This window comes from Taeniopygia guttata, chromosome 8 (assembly GCF_048771995.1).
Source record: "Taeniopygia guttata chromosome 8, bTaeGut7.mat, whole genome shotgun sequence".
NCBI lineage: Eukaryota > Metazoa > Chordata > Aves > Passeriformes > Estrildidae > Taeniopygia > Taeniopygia guttata.
The window spans coordinates 11,627,534-11,649,529 of record NC_133033.1 but is presented as its reverse complement, the minus strand read 5'-3'; the positions used below and the strand labels follow the sequence as shown (position 1 = coordinate 11,649,529).

The window sequence follows — 21,996 nt, the reverse complement described above, 5'->3', positions numbered from 1 at the left end:
AGAACAGCTCTTGGTATGCTTAGTCCCTCCTCATTGTCAGCCCTCAGACTCGAAAGCCATCTGTGGACAGAAGGGATGCAGCTGTGGCAGAGCTGTGTGTAAGGTGTTTGTAACCCTGAGTGCCTCAGTGCTGGCAGGAGCAGCTGCTGTGCCAGTGGGTTTCACAGGTGCTGAGGCAGAAATTCAGGTTCAGATAGATGGAGAGAGGATGAGCTATGGGAGCACAGGCTCGTTTCCCACATTGATTTCCTTTTCAGTTCTAGTTCTTTCTCTGCAGCAGTCTTTGTCGTTTAGATTTTTTTAAAAGCTCTCCTTGCCTGCAATTCCCATTTTCCTGGTTTCTTTTTTTTTGATCAGATACTTTTGCATTTCTGTCCCTCTTCTGTCTTCTGTACCACTGTGAATTTTTCATCTAGTCTTTCATGTTTTGTTTTTACTTTGTTTTTTTTTTTCTCTCCATGCCATGCTCTTGCACTTGGGATTAGTTTTTGTGGTCTTGCTAAATTTTAGTTCCTGAGCTCTGTTTCCTTCTCTGAATATGTTATTCCCCTTCCTTCCTGGCCATCTGGTTCTTAGTTCCAGCCCACCCATGATGTGTTACTATATTTCCTGTGTTGGAAAGGGTATCAGTGTGCCCCTTTGTGCCCTGATCTGCAGCCCCCAGCAGCCCAACCAGCTCTGCTGCTCTGGCCTTACTGCTTCCCTCTGCCATGGGAAGGCTGATATTCCACGTGGCTGGGCTTGTGTGCAACATCACGTCCTTGTGCTGTGCCACAGCAGTTCTTAGAGCCACCTGAGGATAAGAGTGTCTGCAGGCAGGGCTGGGCTGCTTGTCTTGAGCAGGGTGATGCCAAGGTGGAGAATCTGGGGAGAGGGAAGCAAGGCCAAAGCTTGATGGATCCTCAGGGCCTCTCCTAGGGAATGAGGACTTCCCTATCCATGAACACGTTGTGGTCTGTGGGGAGGAGAGTTCAGCTGTGGGGCTGGCAGTAGCACAGGGACACCCGGAGATGCCACGTGCTGGATCGGTGTGCATGTTAGCAGGGGAGTGCTGCCTCCAGCTGCTGCTTTCTCAGTGCTCTTCCATCTGCTCCACAGTGCGATAACTGCGGGATCGAACCTATCCAGGGCGTTCGGTGGCACTGCCAAGACTGCCCTCAAGAAATGTCCTTGGATTTCTGTGATTCGTGTTCTGACTGGTGAGCAGCCTGTGCTTCTACTTCCTATTTGTCATTAGGTTGAATCTCTCTGCTGCATAATTGCTATGTAGGGTGGAAATCTTTGCTCCAGCACAGGACACATACCCTGTGTTGAATAAAGTGGAAGATAATTTAGCATGTCTTTGTGGGAGATAAATTTTGTAGGCAGATTCTGGATGTATAATTTTACTTTTTTTAATACAGTGGACAGATAGGTTTGGTGCAGTTAAATAAAGGGGGGAATTAGAAATTAGACTTTACGAATGAACTGCTGTCCAATTTGGTATGTATTTGTTGATGTGATCACTGTTTCTGAAAGTTAAATATAAGGAAAATATTTGACTTTTAAACTGTTATCTTTTTCTTTCCCTTGCAGTCTGCATGAAACAGAGATTCATAAGGAGGATCACCAGTTAGAACCTATTTACAGAGCAGAGACATTTTTAGACAGAGACTACTGCATGTCCCAGGGCACCAGTTACAATTATCTTGACCCAAACTACTTTCCAGCAAATAGATGACATGGGAAGCAGATCTACCGTGTTGGGTTTACTATCCTCTTTGAAAAATAACAATGGCACCATTGTTAATTCTGTGCACATTTTGGAAAGACTCTGCTTTCCCTGAAATGTCACTCACAGCATGACAGCTTCCTGGGTGTACTTGTCAAACTACAGCTTCGAGCTGTCATGGTTCTAGATCACTGAACAGCAGCTGAACATTCCTAGTGTGCAGAAGGTTTCACTGGGAGACTTTTCTTTCACCACATTAGTCACTTTTAGGTGGTGAATCTAAACAAAAGAAACACATACAAAAGGGTGAGCCAGAAATGAGAGCACACATTAAAGATAGAGTAAATTCCAAAGGCTTTGAAGAACTTGGTTATAATGAGATCCAGAGGAGATGAAGTATTTATATAAAAAACAGTTTAGTAGCTTGCAGTTTTGTTGTGAAATAGTTTTCAGCACAGTAACTGACTTCTTTAGGCAAGGTTTTAACCAATGACAGTGTTTGCTTCTAGGCTGTACTCTAAAAATACTCACTGTCTCAGCAATGGTTGGCTACGGGCCTTTATTAAATCGGAGCTGCTTAATCATGTTGACCTTCAATTTTTAAAATTTTTTTTTAAAACCACAACAAACTATTTACCAACAGTGAAGCACTACAGGGGGCAACTGTGGCATTGCTTCCTTAACCAGCTCATGGTGTGTGAATGTTATAAAATTGTCACTCAGATATATTTTTTAAATGTAATGTTATATAAGATGATCATGTGATGTGTACAAAATATGGTGAAAAGTGCCAGTGCTAGTAACTGTGTAAAGTCTCTAATACTCAACATTTACTCCTTTAAAATAAAATACACAGCCTTCTGCCTCTGTATTTGGAGTTGTTAGTGCAACTCATCAAAGAAAACTGCCTAATATAAATCATATATATGGTAATAATTTTTCCTCTTTTGTAGTCTGCACAAGATCCATGAAAGATTGTATTTTTATTACTATTTAAACAGTGATTAAATTTAGCCTGAGCAGTGAGCAAGGGTTCACATGCATTCTTTTATACTGCTGGATTTTGTTGTGCATCATTTAAAACATTTTGTATGTTTCTTCTTATCTGTGTATACAGTATGTTCTTAAATAATGTTCAATTGTCAGGAGAACTGTGAGAAATAAACTATGTGGATACAGTCTGTTTATATATAGAATGCTTGCTGTGACTTCCTTTCTGTGTAGTTCTGACTTTTAATCAAGATGGAAAGTTTGGACAGGACATTTGGATCGGTCACCCAGCGCCGCCTCTGCCGCTCCCCGCCCGGGGCCCGGCCCGCTCTGCCCCGGCAGGATTAGCATTCCAGTTCTCTCCTTCCTCACTTACAGACTTCTTTGTCAGACCACAGAAAATCCAGATTTTAGTAGCCTTGGTACAGTGTATACCATTGTCTGAGAAGCTTTGTAATTATTGTGACATATTTTACTTAATATATTTTTTATTGAAATGTATAGCTTGTGATTCAGAAATACTTGATTATTTTATAACTGTAATAGACTTCCAGTTGCTTTGAAGCTAGAATACTCAGAGCAATTAGCTAGAAAACAAACAAATTTGACTTTAAAAGATGGCAATAGGAAGGATAATTGGCTGGCTGCACCTAGTAACTTTAATTATAAATTGGTCAGTATTTTTGCAGTAACTTTAGGTGTAGCTATTTTTTGCTTCAGAAAAAAGAATGTAGGCATTTAATCTATTTAGAAAGTTATACAGTACAGTTACTAAAACACTGACCAAATATAATATGTAAACATATCTGATATACTTAGATAAATTTAATAAACCTTAAAAAAACACAACACAAAACTCACATGATGTATTTTAGTTTTAATTGGAAAGTATACTTCTCTGAGAGGTTTTCTAAGACCATAAAAATATGCTTTTGACATCATTCATGGTCTTTATAGGAAACTAGAGTTGGCGAAGAGGATCTGTGGTATCTTTCATTTTCTGTTTATATCCTGAAAAATTTATGGGAATAAAATCAGAAAAGTAAATTAGAGAAAATATTCAGTCATCAATTTAGGATAGCTTGGAAAGAACAAAAGATCTTGGTATCCTTGGAACAAGGTTGGAAACCAAAGGATAATTTCAAGTCTGAATCACTCAAGAGTGTCTTGGATAAATCCTATTTTACTGAATATGTATAAATATTAATGTTTCCCTATGCATGCATATACAGCTATTGCTCCTGCATACATTATGAACGTATGCAATTAGGTATCTAATGCACATAACACTAAATCAAGCATGGGAATTTTTTTGGTTTTTTCCACAGAAAAGACAGAAGAAGCAAAAATAAAAATTAAACTGAAGTGTATGGTAAATAATTTTTGTAATTAAAAAACCCCAACAAAATAGCAGCTGCTTCTTGCTTTTTTCCCATCCTGCACAAGTATGAGACTCCACACTTTATAACTTCTACTGTAATTAAATATTGTAGAAAATATTCCAAAAAACCTACCCAGATGAATTTGCAACTTTGTGGTAAATGCAGAGTGTTCTACTTTTAAAAAAAACCGTTTCCAGCAGCAGCTGCTGCAGCGTCAGGGCTGCTGTGGCCAGAGCTGCCCTGGGAGCTGTGTGGTACTGCAGGCGCTGCTCTGCTGCTCAATGGCACTGGCTGGAGCTGGAGAAGCACTCCCAGAGCACCAGAGGTAAAATGTAGGCTATAGAAGGACCCAGGAAAGAAGGAACATCCATGATATGAAGGATAAGAACATACGTAAAACAGACCCTAAAAAATAATTGAGTTAGCATCTACAGGGCAAATGCTAAGGAAGAAAAGGAAACAGAAGAATCTGCCCTGATTGGAAAAAGGACATATTCTGTAAGCATGCTGATTTGAGCTATATTTTCAAGTCATGTACTGTGCTTTGAAAAGGATTAAACTCACATATACTGTAACAGAAATCACTACTCCTCCTTTTTGTATATGTTTTATTTGTATTGTCTTCATTACAAGAAAGATAACTAAAAATTCAAATCTGTTGCATAAAGTACACCTTTGAAAGTACAAGCAATCATGCGACCCACTTTCACTGTAAATTCATCCAGTAGTTCCAGTAAGAGGATGCAGTTACTTTACAGCAATGTCAAACAAGCTTTTATTTAGCTGTCAGTAATGCCAAAGAAACTCCACAATATTTTAGTTAACCTAATGGAAATACGATAGCACTTTACAGATTTTTTGCAGATTACAGAGAAATGTCTTACTAAAGGTGCAAGCAATACGAATCAAATAATCCCTGACATTTTCCTGTTTTTTTTTTTTTTTTTTTTGGTTTCCCACCCCACCACACCTTCCCAAGTTTTGGCAATGCCAGTACAAGACAACAGATGATGATCTGAATTTTGCATTTGACATACTTCTGAAATGAAATTTAAAGATGACATGAGATGTTCTGGCTCATAACCAACTTTACATATGGTCTTTAATAGCTATAGCACAACTGCTGTTAATATGGATCACACATTTAACTATACAATACAATAATCATTCTTGGCTCACAAAACTGGGAAGTCAGTTATAAAATCATAACATTCCCAGCAGAAGACAAGACTATCTCAAAAATGTTGTCTGCCTCCCAGTAATGGGTTGACAGACTTCCACAACATTCAACTGTATCTTCAATGAATTTTTCTCCTTGCAACAGTGTTCTGGGGATGTGTGAAAAGGTTTTTTTAACTTACAGCTTGACTAATGCCAGCTCTCCTAGAGCTGCATGTTACAGAGAACAGGTTTCAGGCACTAAAGCCCAAGAACATGCTAAGTGACATCACAAAAATTTGTACTGTTAGTAGAAAGAAAATAATGGGAAACTTGTGTGCAGTAACCCTAGTGTCAGTCTGCTGGACAGTGACTGGGGTGGGTACTGTCCTGTTTCCCATGGAATGTGTGTGAAGATGAAATACAAAACCAGAGCTGCTGCTCACCTTGCTGCTTTTAACCCATGAAGAGCAAACACCCAAGAAAACAATTCAGTTCTCAGAGTGGGGTTAGCATACAGACCACTTTCTGTTGAGTGTACTTTCAGAACTAAGATTTCATCTAGAGCAACATGCCACATGCACAAATTCCAGATACCTCTCAAGGAAGCAGCTCTGCTTTGACCAGCAAATCATGGCTGTGGGGTGCACGTGGGCAAGGCTGTGTAAACACCTTACACACCATTACTGCATTTCTGGTGAAAAAGAAAATGCTGCCTCTTCCTTTTTCAGAAAAGTGTCAATTGTCTTGCAGATTTCCAGGAAAACATCCTCCTGTGTTCCTTCTGCATCAACCTGTGAAGCATGAAAAAAAAACAGTTTTGATTAAGTTACAAAGCATTATCTCAGAATCGAAACACTGCAACAAAAAACTGGTCTAATATAAAATGAAAGTTGTTCTGCTTCATGGTAGAAGCATTCTAAAGTAGAGGAGCAGCTTAATAAAGCATATTAATAATTTTGTTTCCACAAATTTCGGTAAGAAGGTTCTGCAGGCCCCATTGTCTGCAGCAAAGTACATCAGTCAAGTGAGGGAGCTTTAAGTACTCATGTTTTAAAGTAAAGTTACACCTTTGATGCAGAACAGTTGCCAAGGGTTCTTTGTCCATCACTCCAACCTGGGGAGGTCCTGGAGGGCACAGCATTCTGGGTTTTGGCCACTCCACAGTAACATAGCAAACCAATGTATTCCAGTGCATAAGTATTTGGGAACTTGGTGAACTGGTTCTGGTTTTATGATATCTTTTATAAAGGCACTGCTTTTGTGGTATAAGAACTCAACTTCCATTGAAGCAATTTTTTTCTTGAACACCCCAAAGATGCAGTTTTCTAACCAAGCTATTTTTCATGACTGTACTTCACAAAACCAAGATGCATTTACTTTCCTGTGCTGAAGATGAGAGCTGCATTTCAGCAGAGAGGAATGCTACTTGCAGCCAGTAATACTTGTCTGTGTTCCCTGGAAAACGTGAGGTAGAACCGAGCTGTTCTGAGCAATGAGTTTCATGTCCATCCCATGCTGTGTCACCTGAGGAACGAGAGCTGCCTTCAGCCCTCACAGCAGTGACAGAAGCAGCTTTCACACTGGCTGTGTACTCTACACAGATGCTTCTGCTGATTATTCCTTACCTGAAATGCCTGCTGAGATATTTGGTCTTTACACAAAAGCAAGATTCTTCTCTGCTTCTCTATGCTTAGTCTTTCATGTATGCATGACATGAAGTTTGCACAAGATTAAATGGACCCATGACAACTTTGTGAAAGGATCCTTTTCTGAACTGCTGCATTTTCATCTCCAAGCTGCTGAATAGAAAGCCAGGCAATTGTAGCATTTGAAGGGGACATTCCTGCCTATAATACTTTCTGCCATCTCTTTGGTCTGCAGGAGAATTAAAGGAGTTTCATGTTCAAATAAATGTATTTTTAAATAGGCCAAGAAATCCTGCTCAGATACGATGTTGTCTTGCAGGCAGCTCCTGTACAGCTGACTGCAGTCCATGTACATCTAAGTCCCTGGGTGCTGAGTCTTGTGTGGGAGTCGGCAGCTGCTCCTTGCAGAGCTCAGCAGGGACTGCAGGCGCTCTCCAGAGCTGGGCTTTCACTCCTGGTGGCACCAGCAGATGCTGCCAAGTTCGGTCCCGTTACATCCTGTGGGAAGTGCTGGCACATCTCACCAGCCTATTCCACAGCCAGGCTCCAGCAGTGGATTCCCAGCCAGGCCAGCCTTTAGGAGCTGTGCCTGGCTGGGCTCTGTCCCCTCGGGCCCCCTGCAAGGGTGGACAGTGTGAGCTGAGCTGCCCTCGGTGCCCGGGCCAGCTCCCGGCCCGGCTCCCTTGGCCCCTCACTGCCCTTCTCGGTGCTCTTTGCTGCTGCTGCTTTCGCAGAGCTGAGGCAGAGGCAGGCATGTGCTGGTGCCTCAGAAAGGGCAGCTCTCCCACAGGGCTGCGTGTCTTTCAGAAGTGTTTAGAAACGGGGGGTACTTACTGGTAGCAAAGAAATGGGAGCGGTGAACCATTCTGAACCAAATGTCTACCTTCTCCAGTTAAAACAAAACCAGCAACTCCCACCTCAGCTGCTATAAAACACCTTGTTTGGCCTGCCTCAGCTGCCAATACAACTATTTTCATATGGCCATCCCACAGAAAATATACTACATGCAGGGTGAAGACCACAGCCATTTCAAAGCTCTCATCTTAATATGCATTATTATTATCTCTTCATAAATACTTCTGCACTAAGTGATCTAATCTTATCAGCACAGCTGATTGTCACTGGCTTTTTGGTGACCCCTTTAGAACTGGGACTGATACTAGGTCTAGATCTGGGGAGCTGTGATGAAGAATTAGTTCTGTAAGCACGGAAACCAACCACCCTTTATGATGGGCTGGAATGCTGACTTCCTAACAGTAGCAATAAAATATGGATGGGCCTGAGTAATGACAGCCCCAGTGCTTCCCATGCTGGCCTCCTAAATAGCAAGGGCCCATAAAACTAACTTAACACTGTGGCACAAAACTAACTTAATGTGCCAATAATTCACCTCTAGTACTACAGTTATTCAACAACGCTCTCAGCAGCTCCAGAGAAAAAACTGTATTTCTCTTCCTCAGATTCTAACAAAACTCATAAATTAGGCCTGTTTTCAAGGCTATTTAAGGCTGACTTCTCATAAAACAAGATCCATATACAGTTTTCCAGTTTTCAAATGCAGCTATGGCTTTTGGTAACTTCAAATATGGAGAAATTTAATGAGCTCATATGAAAAATTACTGGAGTAACCATTCCTATAGTACAATGTTGCTCCTTTTGTCATTAAAATCAACCAATTATGTTTTCTGTCAACAAATCTACATTTGTTGTAGGTTTTGAAATGTAGAGCTCTAAAAATATACTGCCACTGAGAAGAACCTGACTGTAGAGAGGATGGCTGAGGACAGACTCTGGAATGAACTCAGAAGCTTCTTACTGAAGGTCAGCCAAGCTCAGCTGTGTTGTCACTAACATTTATGTATTTGTCACTAGAGTGTATTAGGAAATCTCTCCGAGACTGTGCAGCCCCTAGTTCTCACAGCAATGGATCAAGTGTGTAAATCCACTGAAAACACACAGCCCTGAGACCTATTCATATTAGGCCTGCATTTTCTGCTGTGTTTTATCCACGATCCCCTGCTCATGTTTCTGATGTATCTTTCTAGATCAGTTTCTCATCTAATGGGCCACAAAGAACCAAGGGGGGAATAGAGAATCACTTGTTCCTTTGTTCCCCACATCCTTATCTATCAGGATTGATGGGTCTCTGAGAACCTTTCAAAAGATGGAAATGAACCACATAACTGCTCTCACTATTACCACTGATTACCCCTTCAGGAAAGGGGGAAGTCAGTCGCCCCTCCCCACGCCCCCTCAGAGTGGCATCAGCAAGGGAAGGCTCACAAGTGGAAGACTGGGAGAGGGTGGATGGTCACACGTTCTTTCATAATGGTTATGGAAAATGTGACTGCAAGTGATTTTTAGAAAGAAATAGTAGAACAACATTGAGAAAAAAATAATAAAAGGAAAGGAAATAAACAAAGAAAAACTAACTCCTATTGGATTTTGTAGTCTAAGTTTCATAGCATGTGATCTGAAAGAGTCAAAAGTTTTTGGGCACCCTTAATCCTCTGCTCTGCCCTGCTTGGCTTATTTGTTATACTCATGCCCTTTTCCTCAGACTTTGAATAGGAAACTTATATGTAAGACACCTACCAGGTTAGCTAGGTAGGATCAGGGCTGTCTTGCTTGACTACCAAGGCATTGCTCTTCTCTTTTACTTACTGCCCTCCTACATACTGTCACTTCAAAAAAGCTTTAAAGGATGAGTCAGATATTAAAACCAATCTTTTTTCCCCCCTCCCTTTCTTCTCAGTTGAGAGAGAGAGCCATATATTCAAAGGGATTTACATTTAGCCATGTCAAAACACAAGTAGGTGTCCACTAAATTTTCAGATGCACTTTTCTGTCCAGCTGCCTTGCAACTCACTGAGAAACAGATTTAAAACAGTGTCTACCTGCTTACTACTACTATAATGCATTTTGTTTAATTTTCATGTAATGTCATTTATCTGAAGCACCTGATTCCCACAGAACCAGGCAGCTTGCAGGCAGTGTTTTTGAGAGCAGTGCTTTCAGCCCTTGCATTTCCAGTACAGGGTCTTTACTGAAAAGCAGCCACTTGCAACTCCTTAGGTGGGTGTTCTGGAACTGACTATAAAAGAAATTAAGGGATATTAAATTAAATCCCCAAAACATGAATTAAAAAAAAAATTGAAAAAATTCTAACTCGTTAGTCACAACTACTTTACCTTTCAGAACACAATTTAGAAACTTAATGCCTCAGTAGAAAAGTGAGGACACTGTTGCCTTTGCCCTTCATTCTTCAGTCAGTTTGTCTTCCCCTGCAAATATGTACACAGTTCTTCATCTCAGCAGGGTGCTGGAAGGATTGCTGCTGTTTATTCCTGTCAGGTTCACAGGTGTTTCATCTGCACCCACAGCCTTCACCCTCTGGCCATGCATGCCTCAAGCCTCCACTGCTGAGCAGAAACACAAAGAGGGAATCTTGGCCAAAGGGAAATTTCCAATATAATCCTGATCTTTTGTCAGCTTCACCAGGTCACTGTTCTTGTTCAGAGGTGAGCAAAATGGAAAAAGTGTTCCAGTTCCACATATCATATTCGTTAGTTATGAATGCACCTATGCACAATCACTCCGGGTTGGGGAAAGTCGTAAAATCCTCGAGGATTAAAATGGGAATTCTGTTACAACCATATACCTTTGTCTCTTCTGTGCAAGTAAGGCAAGGAGAGAATTCCCAATGAGTGCAGAAGAAGCCGGGTCAGAGCTGAGTTTTTCTGTCAGCACTGTGTTTGTCAGGCTCTATCCAACCATGCCTTAAAGCCTGTTCCAAATGGAGTAAAGCATTTCCTACTCTGTGTTCCATTGCACAGAGCACGAAAGCTCATTTGACACTGTGCCTCACCACACCTTGATGTGGTGTGACAGACCAGTTCCTCCTCTGCTGAGTGTGCAGCCAACAACTAATTCCTACACCAGACCTTTTCCTGGCCTTCTGCCCAGGACTGAATTTTGCATTTTCATATTTAATCAGCCTGTTTCAGGACTGAAAACCTTTGGAGCAGATAGGACAAGTTAAATACATCCCACTGTTGTCATGTGCTGTGCCCAGTCTGTGGGAAATTTTGTCCAGTTCTAAAGTTAGACTGGAGAAATTAAATTACACCAGTATGCCAACTCTATTTTCTTATTACACAAGTCTATTTCTGATTTTCTTTTCTGTGGCCAGGTGGAGCTGGGTGCTAGAGTCAAGCCCTATAAAACATGATCACTTACACAATTAATACCTAGAATTCAGTGGTCCTTAGCCACATGCTGCAGTAAGCTGGCTAGAAAAGGTTAATGCCAAATCTTTGTGGAAGTTAGCAGGATTTAGACTCCAATATTCCTCTAGAATCTCAACGCCCACTCCTCTGCATGCTTAGGCAAGTGCATTGCTGCAATCCCAAGGGACATAAAGGTCATGTGGGCCTTTCATTGGAGAGATGCTTCTGTTGAAAGACCAAACCTAGGCAGGAATTGAAGAGTCTTTAAGACTCCTTTTCCTCTCTGAAACAGATTCTCTTCAGATGCTTTGGCCATTGCTTATTCTGGGATCACAGACTGATGTGGGTCTCCAAATAGCACCTCCAGGAAGGTATTGCTTCCCTGAAGCTATTGGATCCCACCAGCTGTGCCTAAGAAAAAGAGTACACCAACCTCTGATCTGTAGTTACATGGAGGTCCTTGGGTGATTTAAAATAAATCCATGAATACAGATGAGAATTTATTTTAAAGAGTCTTCAAATCAGCACTGGTAAATTAACTGGTGGCTTTGTTTGAAATAGATAGGGAACAGACACACAGTTCTTTCAGGAAACAGTTATAGAGGCAGCAGCATCTCCATGGCAGCATTAACCTCTTCAGCCAGCATTGGTCAGTGTTGGAGAGTGATAAACCCACTTAGGAATGAACAAATCCCCAACACCGAAAATGTATGACGTTTTAATTAAAATGGGCAAGAAATATATTAAATATGTTAGACTGCCTCTAGGTAAAGTCTCAGTCTTCTCTACATGTGTATGATATCAGAAATAAATTTTTAAAAAAACAAAAAACCACCAAACAAAACAATTAAACCAAACTATTTTAGCCTAGCCTGCACACAAAGAAGATGCAATCAGAAGTTATATTTGATATATTTGATCAGAAGTTATTATTGTCAGTTTTTCTGCTTTCCAGCTGAATTTCTTTTCATCATTCAGAGAACACCCAGTGACTGCTAATGTCAATGCTTGGCTGCATTGTGTAAACTAACCCCATGCTCTGGGAATTGCAAACTTCCCCTTGACTCTCTGCTTTCTTCAACATATGTAGCTTAAACATATTCACCACTAAAATAGTTTTAAAAGACATTTTCCACAATAATTTTTATACAGCTGATTTTACAGAGCTCTCATACCCAATGGTTCCACCTGGAAGATGGATATATGGTAAACACTGTATTCACCAGAAGCAAGTTCAGAGAATGCTTAGACACTGTTCAAGCAAAGGACAGGTATTTTCTAACATGCAAATATACAATGTCAGCTTTCCCAAAACTGATGGTACAAGTACAATCACATACCCAGCTCTGACCCACCATTTGGCAGACTCCTTAAGAGCTAATGAGTTACCAGTTTTCAAGAAAGGACAGCATGTTTTGCCATAAGGTAGGGGATGGAGCAAGAACTTGCAGTAGAAGCATTAAGGAAGGGCAAAGAAAGTCCATGTCAAGTGAAATGAGGCAGACCATGACTGCAAAATTTGTGTGAAAGTGTTAACTGCAGTTTCACTCTCTTTGGGGCTGTCACTCCCTGATGCTTCAAAAAGGGAAACGCTGTGGTAGGCACAGCTCCCTGGAATAAGACACTGAGACACAGAGCTCTGTTTTCTTTGGCATTGTGCTGTGTTGGTGTATTGTGTATAGTACTGAATTCTTAGGCACATCCTTGCAATTTTGGCAAGATAGCTTCTCAAATAAAAACAAATAAGCCACATAATCATTTGTAAGCCTAAAGATGAAAAGTAAGCAGGAACTTTTTTCTGACACTTAGACTTTGTCTTATGTACACTTATTGTTGGGGTAAGGAAAGGCCACAGATCAGAACTCTTCCTTTGAGTATATTTTTTCTCAGCATTGTGTCATTTACCCTGTCCTCAGGTCAGGATATTGATGCATAAATTAGCTGCACATTTCTCTTTTGGGAACTTTGTGAAGGAAAGTTTGGGGCAAGTGATTTGTATGTTTGCTACAGCCTCTAGAAAAAAATAGATCCCATAATATTTCCAGAAACTATTATTGGATTCTTTCTCTTTAAGACAAGACAGAGACGCAGGACTAGACCTTTAAGGGATAGTTTGCCATGACAGATCCGAGAAACAAAGAAAAAAACCCCAAAATCCTTTGTAAATGAGTCTACATATGTGCCAGTTAAGTGTACTGATGGGATTTTCCTTGCTTCTCTTGAAGTATTGATTATAGAATAAAAAGAACATTTAAAATATCACATCCTGAGCAGGTGTAAACTGAGGTAATTAATTGAAATTAATATGTTATTTATTCCAGCAAAAATATCTCTCTTGTTTGAAGGTCTGTTTTCTTTCAGAATATACACTGTCAGTTTTGAAAATTTTACTAAGGGCTTTGGATTAACAGCATCTTTCATCCTAATTTTGAAAGCCCTTATATAGTTATAAATCCAAATACTTAAAGAAAAGCTTTGTAGAATTTATTTTTAATAAGAGATTATATACAGATGATTTATTGATTCAGGACATGTTCTCTGACTAAGGATAAATCTGTGGGTTTTTTCTTTCAAACTGTACTGTGGAACTCAGAAGTTTGCAGAAGTTACAAACAAACCAGGGAATTGTAAAATGAGAACAACTGGAAAGTGTGGGAACAGTTAATAAATGGTGGCATATCAGTGTTTTCAAAATACTGCTCATATAATTGAAGTAAAAAGCAATAATTTAATTTAAAAGGTCAAGTATTTACCTTGCATAACTGTGTCTTGCTTTCATAGTATGCAATCAGAGGGTTTGATGCTTGATGGTGGCTTTCAATTCTGTCCTCAGCGGTTTCAGTGCTCTCAGAGCTCTGAGTGCTCGTGGTTTCTGCAGAGCAGTCCAGGCAGAGCACCAGCTTTGGTTCTCCAATCTAGAGACAAAGGAAAACAACAAACATTCAAAGCACTGGCCCATTTTGTTTGTTTGGATGACACCAGAACAGTCACCAAGGAATTTATTAGCAAATAGTATTTGTCTATGGGGAAATGAAAACACCTCTCATTGTGGCAGCACTAAGGGGTGCCAGCACTGAGGAGCACGGCTGTGCCTGCCTGGGCTCTACACAGAGAAACAACGAGGTGGGATCTGATAAATGCTGGCTGCTTGGACTGAAGAGTGTCAGTTCATTATTTGCTTGATGCAAACAGTACAGGACTTATGCAATACTTGACTCAGTTATATTTGTAGCCTTTTCTTTGTTCAATGTGTGAAAAGGGAGTGGTAAACTTAGCTTAGTATTTCAAGATGCAGTAGCAGGAAATGCTCACATAAAAGTGTACCCACTTGAGATGGAAATTAGTAACAACAGACAGGCTCAGGGACACCATCAAATATGCACAGGAATACATCCTGTGAATTACTTTATGTCATACAGTATTTTATGTCCTTGTTTGCAGTGTACCCACACCATTCCACCCCATGCTGCAATGGAAGGATGTGATACATTTCTCTGCATTTTCAAACTGGCAAGTAATTTCCAAATTCTGTGGGAAGCTGGTCGTTTAATGCTGTTTGGCTAGTGCCAAACTAGTCATGAGGGAGAGTCTGTCCTTTTCTCTAGTAAAATAAATACAGATTTATTTATTTTTATTCTTAGGTTTAGCAAAGATCATAAATAATCATATCTTTCTACATTTGATCATAGATATTGCAGTACTTTATGGGAAGAAAAGAAATGGCAAGAAAGAGCAAAATGTTCTTTATGATATTTCAGGAGAGAGACAAAAGTTCTAAACACAAATCCTCATCATTCTTTCCCTGAAACACTGAAAAATATGTATGTCATTGAGCATAAATCTTGGAATGCACTGTCATGCACCCTGCTCAGGCATGGTACTCTCTGACACAAGATTTTGTATGAGCAAAACCTGCTGGGCTGAGTCCAAAGCAATAAAAATTCCACTGTCTCAAGCAACATAAAGGTGTTACAGGATCAGTAGGGAAAAAAGTTAATTTTTCCATGCCGTAATGTATTTAATCCTTCTGTGACACGCTCAGACTTTTTCTCATTCCTTCCCTTTCCAACAGGGATCTGGAAAACACTTTTTAAGAAAAAGTGAGGAGTCTTGGAAAAAGATGACTGCTCTTCACTTTAGTGACAATTACAAAATCATATTTTTACCATGGCTACAGTAAAGTCTAAATGACCAATATATGGAAATTTTTATCTTTGTTGACAGCCCTTCTGCATTTGACTGAGGATGTCTGGATTGTGTTGACCTTTCTACAACCCTTAATGACTTTCTAAGAAGCTGAAGCCAAAGGCTAATGTCAGACACTTCAATGACAGGCTTTTACCTGCCCATTTTTTCCATACAGAAAGCATTTATGCTATTAGCTGTAGCAGCACTGAGTTTGGGGATTAAAAAAAAAAACCAACAAGGCACTTTTAATAGTGCAAGAGACATAGGGAATTAAAAAAATGATGTGGGCTTAATCAATGATTTAAACTAATGCCCTTTTTGTATAACTGGATTAGGATGGTGAGAAGTTACTTCCTCCCAGATTTACATGAGGAATTCCATGGTCTGTTCCAAATTATAATAGAATAAATGGGAAATAATTCCTTTTATCAGTTATACTCATATCATCATCTTACAATGAGGATATGAAGGAGTCTACTAACTGATAAGATCAGATAATAGTATATTGCTTGATATATTCAGTCTGATTTGCTTTTGAAAAACATATATAGTTTTCTTAGAAGTTTCACTATTGCTATCTAGAATTCAAACCATTACAGAAATATCTTCCTTCCAAACTAAAACCCACAAAAAGTGAAACTAATGCCCTTATCAGGTATTACAGCAGTTTTTGCTACTTTTTTAAAATTATGATTTTCCTAACACCATTTAGCTTAAATAATACATACCAAACAAGTCTAATGTTTTGGGCCTTTACTCTGTCTCACTGGGTACTTCCCACCTGGTGCTGTGGAGTATATAATTTTAAAATGCCTTTTCACCTTGTAGAAAGACTGAGGAGGGAACAGAATTTTGTGCTTCTGTAGAATTATGGCTGGGTAAAAATACAACTGCATCATAGAAGAGAATTGGGTAAAACTGGCTGGAGAATCAGCTGTTTCTACATAGCTCATTCTGTTTATGAGTCAAGCTCTGAAACATAAGCATTATTCTTGATGACTTCTAAATAGACAATTGTCTATAAATTGTCCTTGTTAACAATTATAAAGCTATTCACATATCATGCTGATATGTAGCATTGTTCATCTGTACTTTGCTGCCATTAATTAGTAAGGCCAGATGTGCACCTCTTTTCATTCAGTTATAATTTAAGAACTTCTCATCACCCTTTGGAAAGAACTGCAAAGCATTATCTCAAAACCAACTCATTGAAAAGAACTTCACAGTCTTACTGAGCAGCTCACAGCCAGCCTGTGGAAAGTGGATACAGGGCACAACAGGGGTGACTTAGCACGTTCAAAACAGTCACTTAAAAGTCCTTGTCTTTTACTCCAAGTGCAGTCCAGGACTAAGGGATCTTTTGCTGCTTTCAGGGAACTTAAGGAGCTCTGCTTCAGCATGGGATGCATTAAGACTTATTTGCCTGGAATACCTCAGTGCAGGACACTCCAATCTCTAAATCCCACTTCATAATATAGAGGAGTGTCCACAGGACACCAGCATGTATGCCTGCCAGAGAAACAGCACTGCTGAAATAGTTCCTCCTTAGACACAAAATGAGAGAAATCTCCAGCATCTTTTCTGTAGTCTGCAGCATTTTATTAAAGGGACTAATAAGTCAATATTTCTGTGAATGACTTCTATAGCAAATCCCATTGCTCATTATTTTGTCTGGCTTCTGATGCCTAAATCTTGCTAGGTTTTTATGGTAATCAACTAAATAAATAAAGCAGCTTAAGGCTCAGCGAGAAAACAGGGGATTCATTAAAGTTTTATTACCTTTTAAACTTGTTTAGGACATTTTTGGAGTGTAATATGATGTAACATATACTAACTATTATCCCTAATTCACCACTTCTTTTCTGGCAGATTCATTCATAGGCTTAGACAGAGTTATTTCCTGCAGACTGAGAAATGTACGGCTGAGACTCCTCACGAGGTCTTCGCACATTCTGAGGAAGTCGAGAGCTCTCGGAACTGCCACGCAGGCACTTGCAGAACGCTCTTTTTATGGCTGTGCCACCTGTTACTCACCACAAAAATTAAATCTGTGGCTGTTTCAAGTGGCAGTAAGCTTTAGCAGAGCTGGCTTACTGGTAATAAATATTAACTGTGAAGCTACATTTATGATCCTGCATCAGATAGTGCTTGATCAGATTTTTGTGAGAAGTACAGCACTATCCACTAGAACCAGAAAACGGGTTTTAAAATTATGTTTTCTCCTTAATGTGAATTGTTTCTGGTTTACATTAAATTTAGATAAAATCAGCCTCTACTTCTCCTTGTATTCTATATTCTTTATAGGTAAGGGCAACAGCTAGATTTGCTACACTGTTGAGGTGCCAAAATTTCAGTGATCAGCAGAACAGCTCTGCTGGATTGGCTTTTTACGTGTCCCTGCTGCAATCAGCTGAAGAGAGGAACTGAAGCAGCACCAGAATTACAGGAGTTAGAGCAGCATTACAATTGTATGGTCACCTTGCTCTCAAACTCTTCTGCATCTTTCAGCTCTTGAGGATACCCATCAATCAGGAATCCTTTTGTGTCCCCTAGCTTGGAAACCATGGCTTCCTTCAGTAGCTCCAGAACAATACCCTGTATAGGAAAGAGAGGGAATTAGTTGGTTAATTAGTAGGAAAGATTGATACCTTTGTTTGTTGCACTGAATTTAGTCCTACACCTTTGAAAATGGCTCTTTTTGCCTGTAAGTGGGTCCTGTGAATGCAGGTGTTTTTCTCATCCTGTGGGTAGCAGGGCACCCTGCTTTTTATTCTCTCAGGACCAGCTGTGCCTCACAAATCTAAAGTTGCAATCCATCCAGAATTTCCCAAAGTGCCGTCCAGATAGCTCAGAATATTTCATAGTTTCAAAATGAATGTTAATACCTGTGAAACTCTAGAGTAATGCTGCAGCATTTTCCAATCTGATTGCATTTTGCAATGTCACTGGTATAATGCTATTACATGGAAAGTGACCCCATCTGACCAAACACACTGAAGAGCAAAGCAATCAAAATCAAGCCTGAGCACAGCTTTTAGTTTCCCCTGAGCAACATTTCCCAGTATCTTTCATTAACAAACACATCCTCTGACCTAGCTGCAGTTGCTGAAAACCCACCAAGAGCTGGGACTGTGGACCTGCCGTGTAAAAGTCAGGTCCAGCTGAGAACAGCACCCTCTGCTTTCACAATCTCCATTAAGCTGCAGTCCAGCTGCTCTGGGATGTCAGCCAGCTCTGCAGGGTACTGCTGCAGGTACTGTAATTTAAAATAGCTGCCAGGAGGATCAGCTCTGAATCTGGAATGTAACGCTATAAAAAGGACATAAAGTTTCTGTTTCCTGTACTTACACTTATGTTTTGCAATGCATCTGTCTCACTGAATTTTATGTCTGATTTATTGCCTATGTGAAACATAAAGAAATACTGGCACTGAAAAGGGAAACAAGTGCCACAGATTTGGCAAAGAGGAAACATCTCCCTGAGGTTACAGACTGATTTTACTGAAATGGGAACCATCAGCTCCAGTATCTATTTCCACTGTTTTAGACAATAACCTACTACTGCCTTTGTTTAACCATTAGAACCCCAAATAAAACCATCACTCACTCCAGGCACAGGTTCACCACATTCCATGATGTCTTTGATCAATTTACTTCTCTCTGATAATGACGATAATTCATTTTGGAGAAGGTCAGTAGTGGACAGGTGAGTAAATCTGTATCTCTTGGCTAACTGTTCACATTGGCTACCTTTGCCAGAGCCAGGCCCACCTATGTGAGGGAAAAAAATAACCAGAATTAGAAAAGAACAAAGATCTTGCAATTCTCAAACTACAGACATCAAGAAAATGGGAGGAAATTGATGACACTGACTGTTTTGCAATTTTAATTTTTTGGTTTTTTGTAGAGACACTATCTACAGTAGAACAAGTCATATACTTCCCTTCCGATACAACTACAGTGCTGACTCAAAAATGCGTTGAAGTTGAAGGAGTCACAACAGTGTGAAATCTCTCACAGAGAACCTGTTCTGAAAACATCATTGGCATGTTAAGGAAAAACATGAAACAACCAGTGGAAAAGGGTATTTCACTCAGTACTTGTTGAGTTTGACAGCTGCAACAAATCATAGCAAAGTACTGTTCACTCCACCATTGTGAGGGAAATAATAACGAGCTCCCACCTGCACCTGCCCACAGGAGCTGTGGGAGAGAGCGGCAGGAGGGGAAGGGCGCTAACCCAGGGGAAACAGGGACACTGTGGGTGTCCTCCTGGCAGGAATGGCTCCTCCAGCCTCCTGCTCCCTTTGGCCAGCGAGCAGCTCCAGCTCAGAGCCGCGGAGCTCTGCCTGTGCCGCTCTGCAGGCGCTGCCTGGCCCCGCTCCCCCGTGCAGGCGCCTGCCTCTGCTCCAAGGCCATGACATGGCTTTCCATGACATGGCACTGACGTATGATTATAACTTACGCCACTGAAATATTGTTATACTAAATTAGGAAGGTATGATTTAACATATGTAATGTTTAATTAGTATAAAAATACACGCCAGTGCTGCAGCCTGCCATCCCCTCCCCATTTTCGGTTTTCACCTTAAGCTGGTTCTCGTGGACAATGTCATTTACAATCTAATACATGGGGCCTGCCTGGAGATGGGCTGTGCCAGGAGCCCATACTGGAACACCTGGAAGCTGATTATCAAGATTGGGATCGCTGGAAACCTCCAGACTGATACATCTGAATGCCACAGTTCCTGTAACCCCATCAGCAAGATCGTCCACACCTGGACACGGACTGTTCAATCTGGACCCAGAGAAAAGAGCTTTATGAGTATGTGGGACTTTGAATAGAAAGAAAAGGCGGATGGCTGAAATCCTCACCTCGGGCAGAAGATTTCCTATAAGACCTGCAGGGTCCAGGAGGGTGCTGGGGTGTCCAGGGGAGCCTCTGCTGAGAGGCGTCCTGTCTGTCACTCACCCAGCGCCGAACCCGGGCTCGGCACTGCTCATTTTCCTTGTGGCTGGCTAGATAGGGTTCCATCTTAAATAAATTTTTTTTTATTTCATTTTATTTCATTCTCCAGCCTGGCTGGAGAGCAGGACAGCCCATGGCACCTGCAGGAAGGCACTGCCAGGCGTCCCTGCTGGCACAGTGGAGGCGAGGCCCTGAGGCGCCGTGGCGGTGCCAGGGCGTGCGGGCGGGAAAGCCAATTCCTGCTGGGAGTTTGTGGGGAAAACCTCACTGCGTGTAGCAGCGATTTTGCAGCCTTTGATGGATCTGTTCAGAAGATCTACTGCAGCAGGAGGTAATTACAGCCTTGCAGGGAGACAACACTCCAGCTCTTTTCAGTAGAGGTTTTTCAGCAGGTGACCTGTGTTATTTATCAACTGCTGGGACCTGCAGGTAGGGCTACACAGCTCTGCTATGTGCATTTAAGGTGCTGGAAAATATGTGCCTTTCCTGTTTCCTTATCTTTCCACAAACAAATATAGGAATAACACATTCAAAATAGAGCGAATTTAGCACCGTCTCTTACCTCACTTGAACTTCCTTCTAACTTTTGTATTCAATGTAAGAAATAATTGCTCTGAGCATATAATTTTCAGAGAAATTACAGCTCAGACTAAAAATTGGGTCATAAAGGAGTAGCATCAAAGGATGGGGTTTGTGTTCTGTGAGGTGCAGATTTTTACTTCAGCTTCACAAGGAGAATAACCAGCCTGTGGTGTGAGGCTCAAACCTGTGCTACAATTTTTCTAGAACCATCTTTGTTGCAGGCTTATCTTCTGGCCAATGTGGGTTGCATGTTGTTTTTCTATTGCCATATTATGAAGAACATCATTGTTTTGTAAAAACACTAGTTGAAAGAAAACAAGGAAAAAATAGGAGTGGCTATAAAGAAACAGATGTAACAAAATTACAGGCAAATTACTGGTAATGAATCCCTTAAATATCAGAGTGGCAATTAATAGTATTTCTGGCCTGTTTTGGGCTTTTTTAGATCAGTAGATTTGTTTACATATTTTGTCTCCTGGCCTTGAATATGCTAACAGTGCAGTAATTTAATCCTATTTATTTGGTGTATATATACATATTAAACCCCTCCATCTATAAAGATTATTGTATTCTTTTTCTTATATAGCTGTTTCTCTTCTGAATGCAGAGCCCAATGAGAAATTTCATCATTTCTCCTCATATACAAAATTAAATAGATCTCCTCTTAGAAATAACAGGACAAGGACATTTTTGGTTTTTATCAGGTAAATATTCAGAAAATTTGATATGCTTCTAATACCTTTTTGTGTTAGTATTTTAGAAGAGAACACTGTCAGAATGGTACAATATGCAGGGCAAATACCATGAATGAGTCTTCCTCCAAAACATTAATTAAAAAGACCATTTTTTAATAGAAGAGTTAAAACAAAGCAGAGATTAACATGCTGAGCTTTTAAAGAGTAAAAAACATATTTGATTATGTCCTAAAAATGATAGTTTTTATGGCTACTGGTATTAATTTAGATTCATCTGATGAATAGCAGAGCATCCCACTGCTTGACAAATGCATACAACCCACTTTATCAAGTCTTGTGCTTTCTTATCCATGAATGAGACCACAGTTCTTGCTTGGCATGATCTGAGTTGAGACTGAATTCCCCAGGAAGCTCAGCATTGAGGGCTGAGCACATCTTGGCCTTT

The 21,996-nt window shown here is 40.4% G+C and overlaps 2 protein-coding genes across 5 annotated transcripts in view; one reads left to right on the top strand and one right to left on the bottom strand.

Moving 5' to 3' along the window:
* Positions 1-2,907, top strand: part of ZZZ3 (zinc finger ZZ-type containing 3) — a 55,754-nt gene extending 52,847 nt beyond the window's left edge. For 3 of the 4 annotated variants that reach the window (XM_030279511.4, XM_030279508.4, XM_030279509.4), the window contains exons 12-13: positions 1,099-1,199; positions 1,576-2,907. In XM_030279511.4, the coding sequence (XP_030135371.2) occupies positions 1,099-1,199; positions 1,576-1,720 (246 nt within the window). In that variant the 3' untranslated portion in view covers positions 1,721-2,907. The remainder of the gene's footprint in view (positions 1-1,098; positions 1,200-1,575) is intronic. The other variant, XM_030279512.4, reaches the window with a different exon arrangement.
* Positions 2,908-4,674: 1,767 nt separating this feature from the next.
* The window catches only part of AK5 (adenylate kinase 5), an 83,705-nt gene continuing 66,383 nt past the window's right edge, over positions 4,675-21,996 (bottom strand). The window contains exons 11-14 of the mRNA XM_030279536.4: positions 18,914-19,077; positions 17,786-17,902; positions 13,873-14,034; positions 4,675-6,035 (exon numbers count right to left, since the gene is read on the bottom strand). Coding sequence (XP_030135396.2) covers positions 5,925-6,035; positions 13,873-14,034; positions 17,786-17,902; positions 18,914-19,077 — 554 coding nt within the window. The 3' untranslated portion in view covers positions 4,675-5,924. The remainder of the gene's footprint in view (positions 6,036-13,872; positions 14,035-17,785; positions 17,903-18,913; positions 19,078-21,996) is intronic.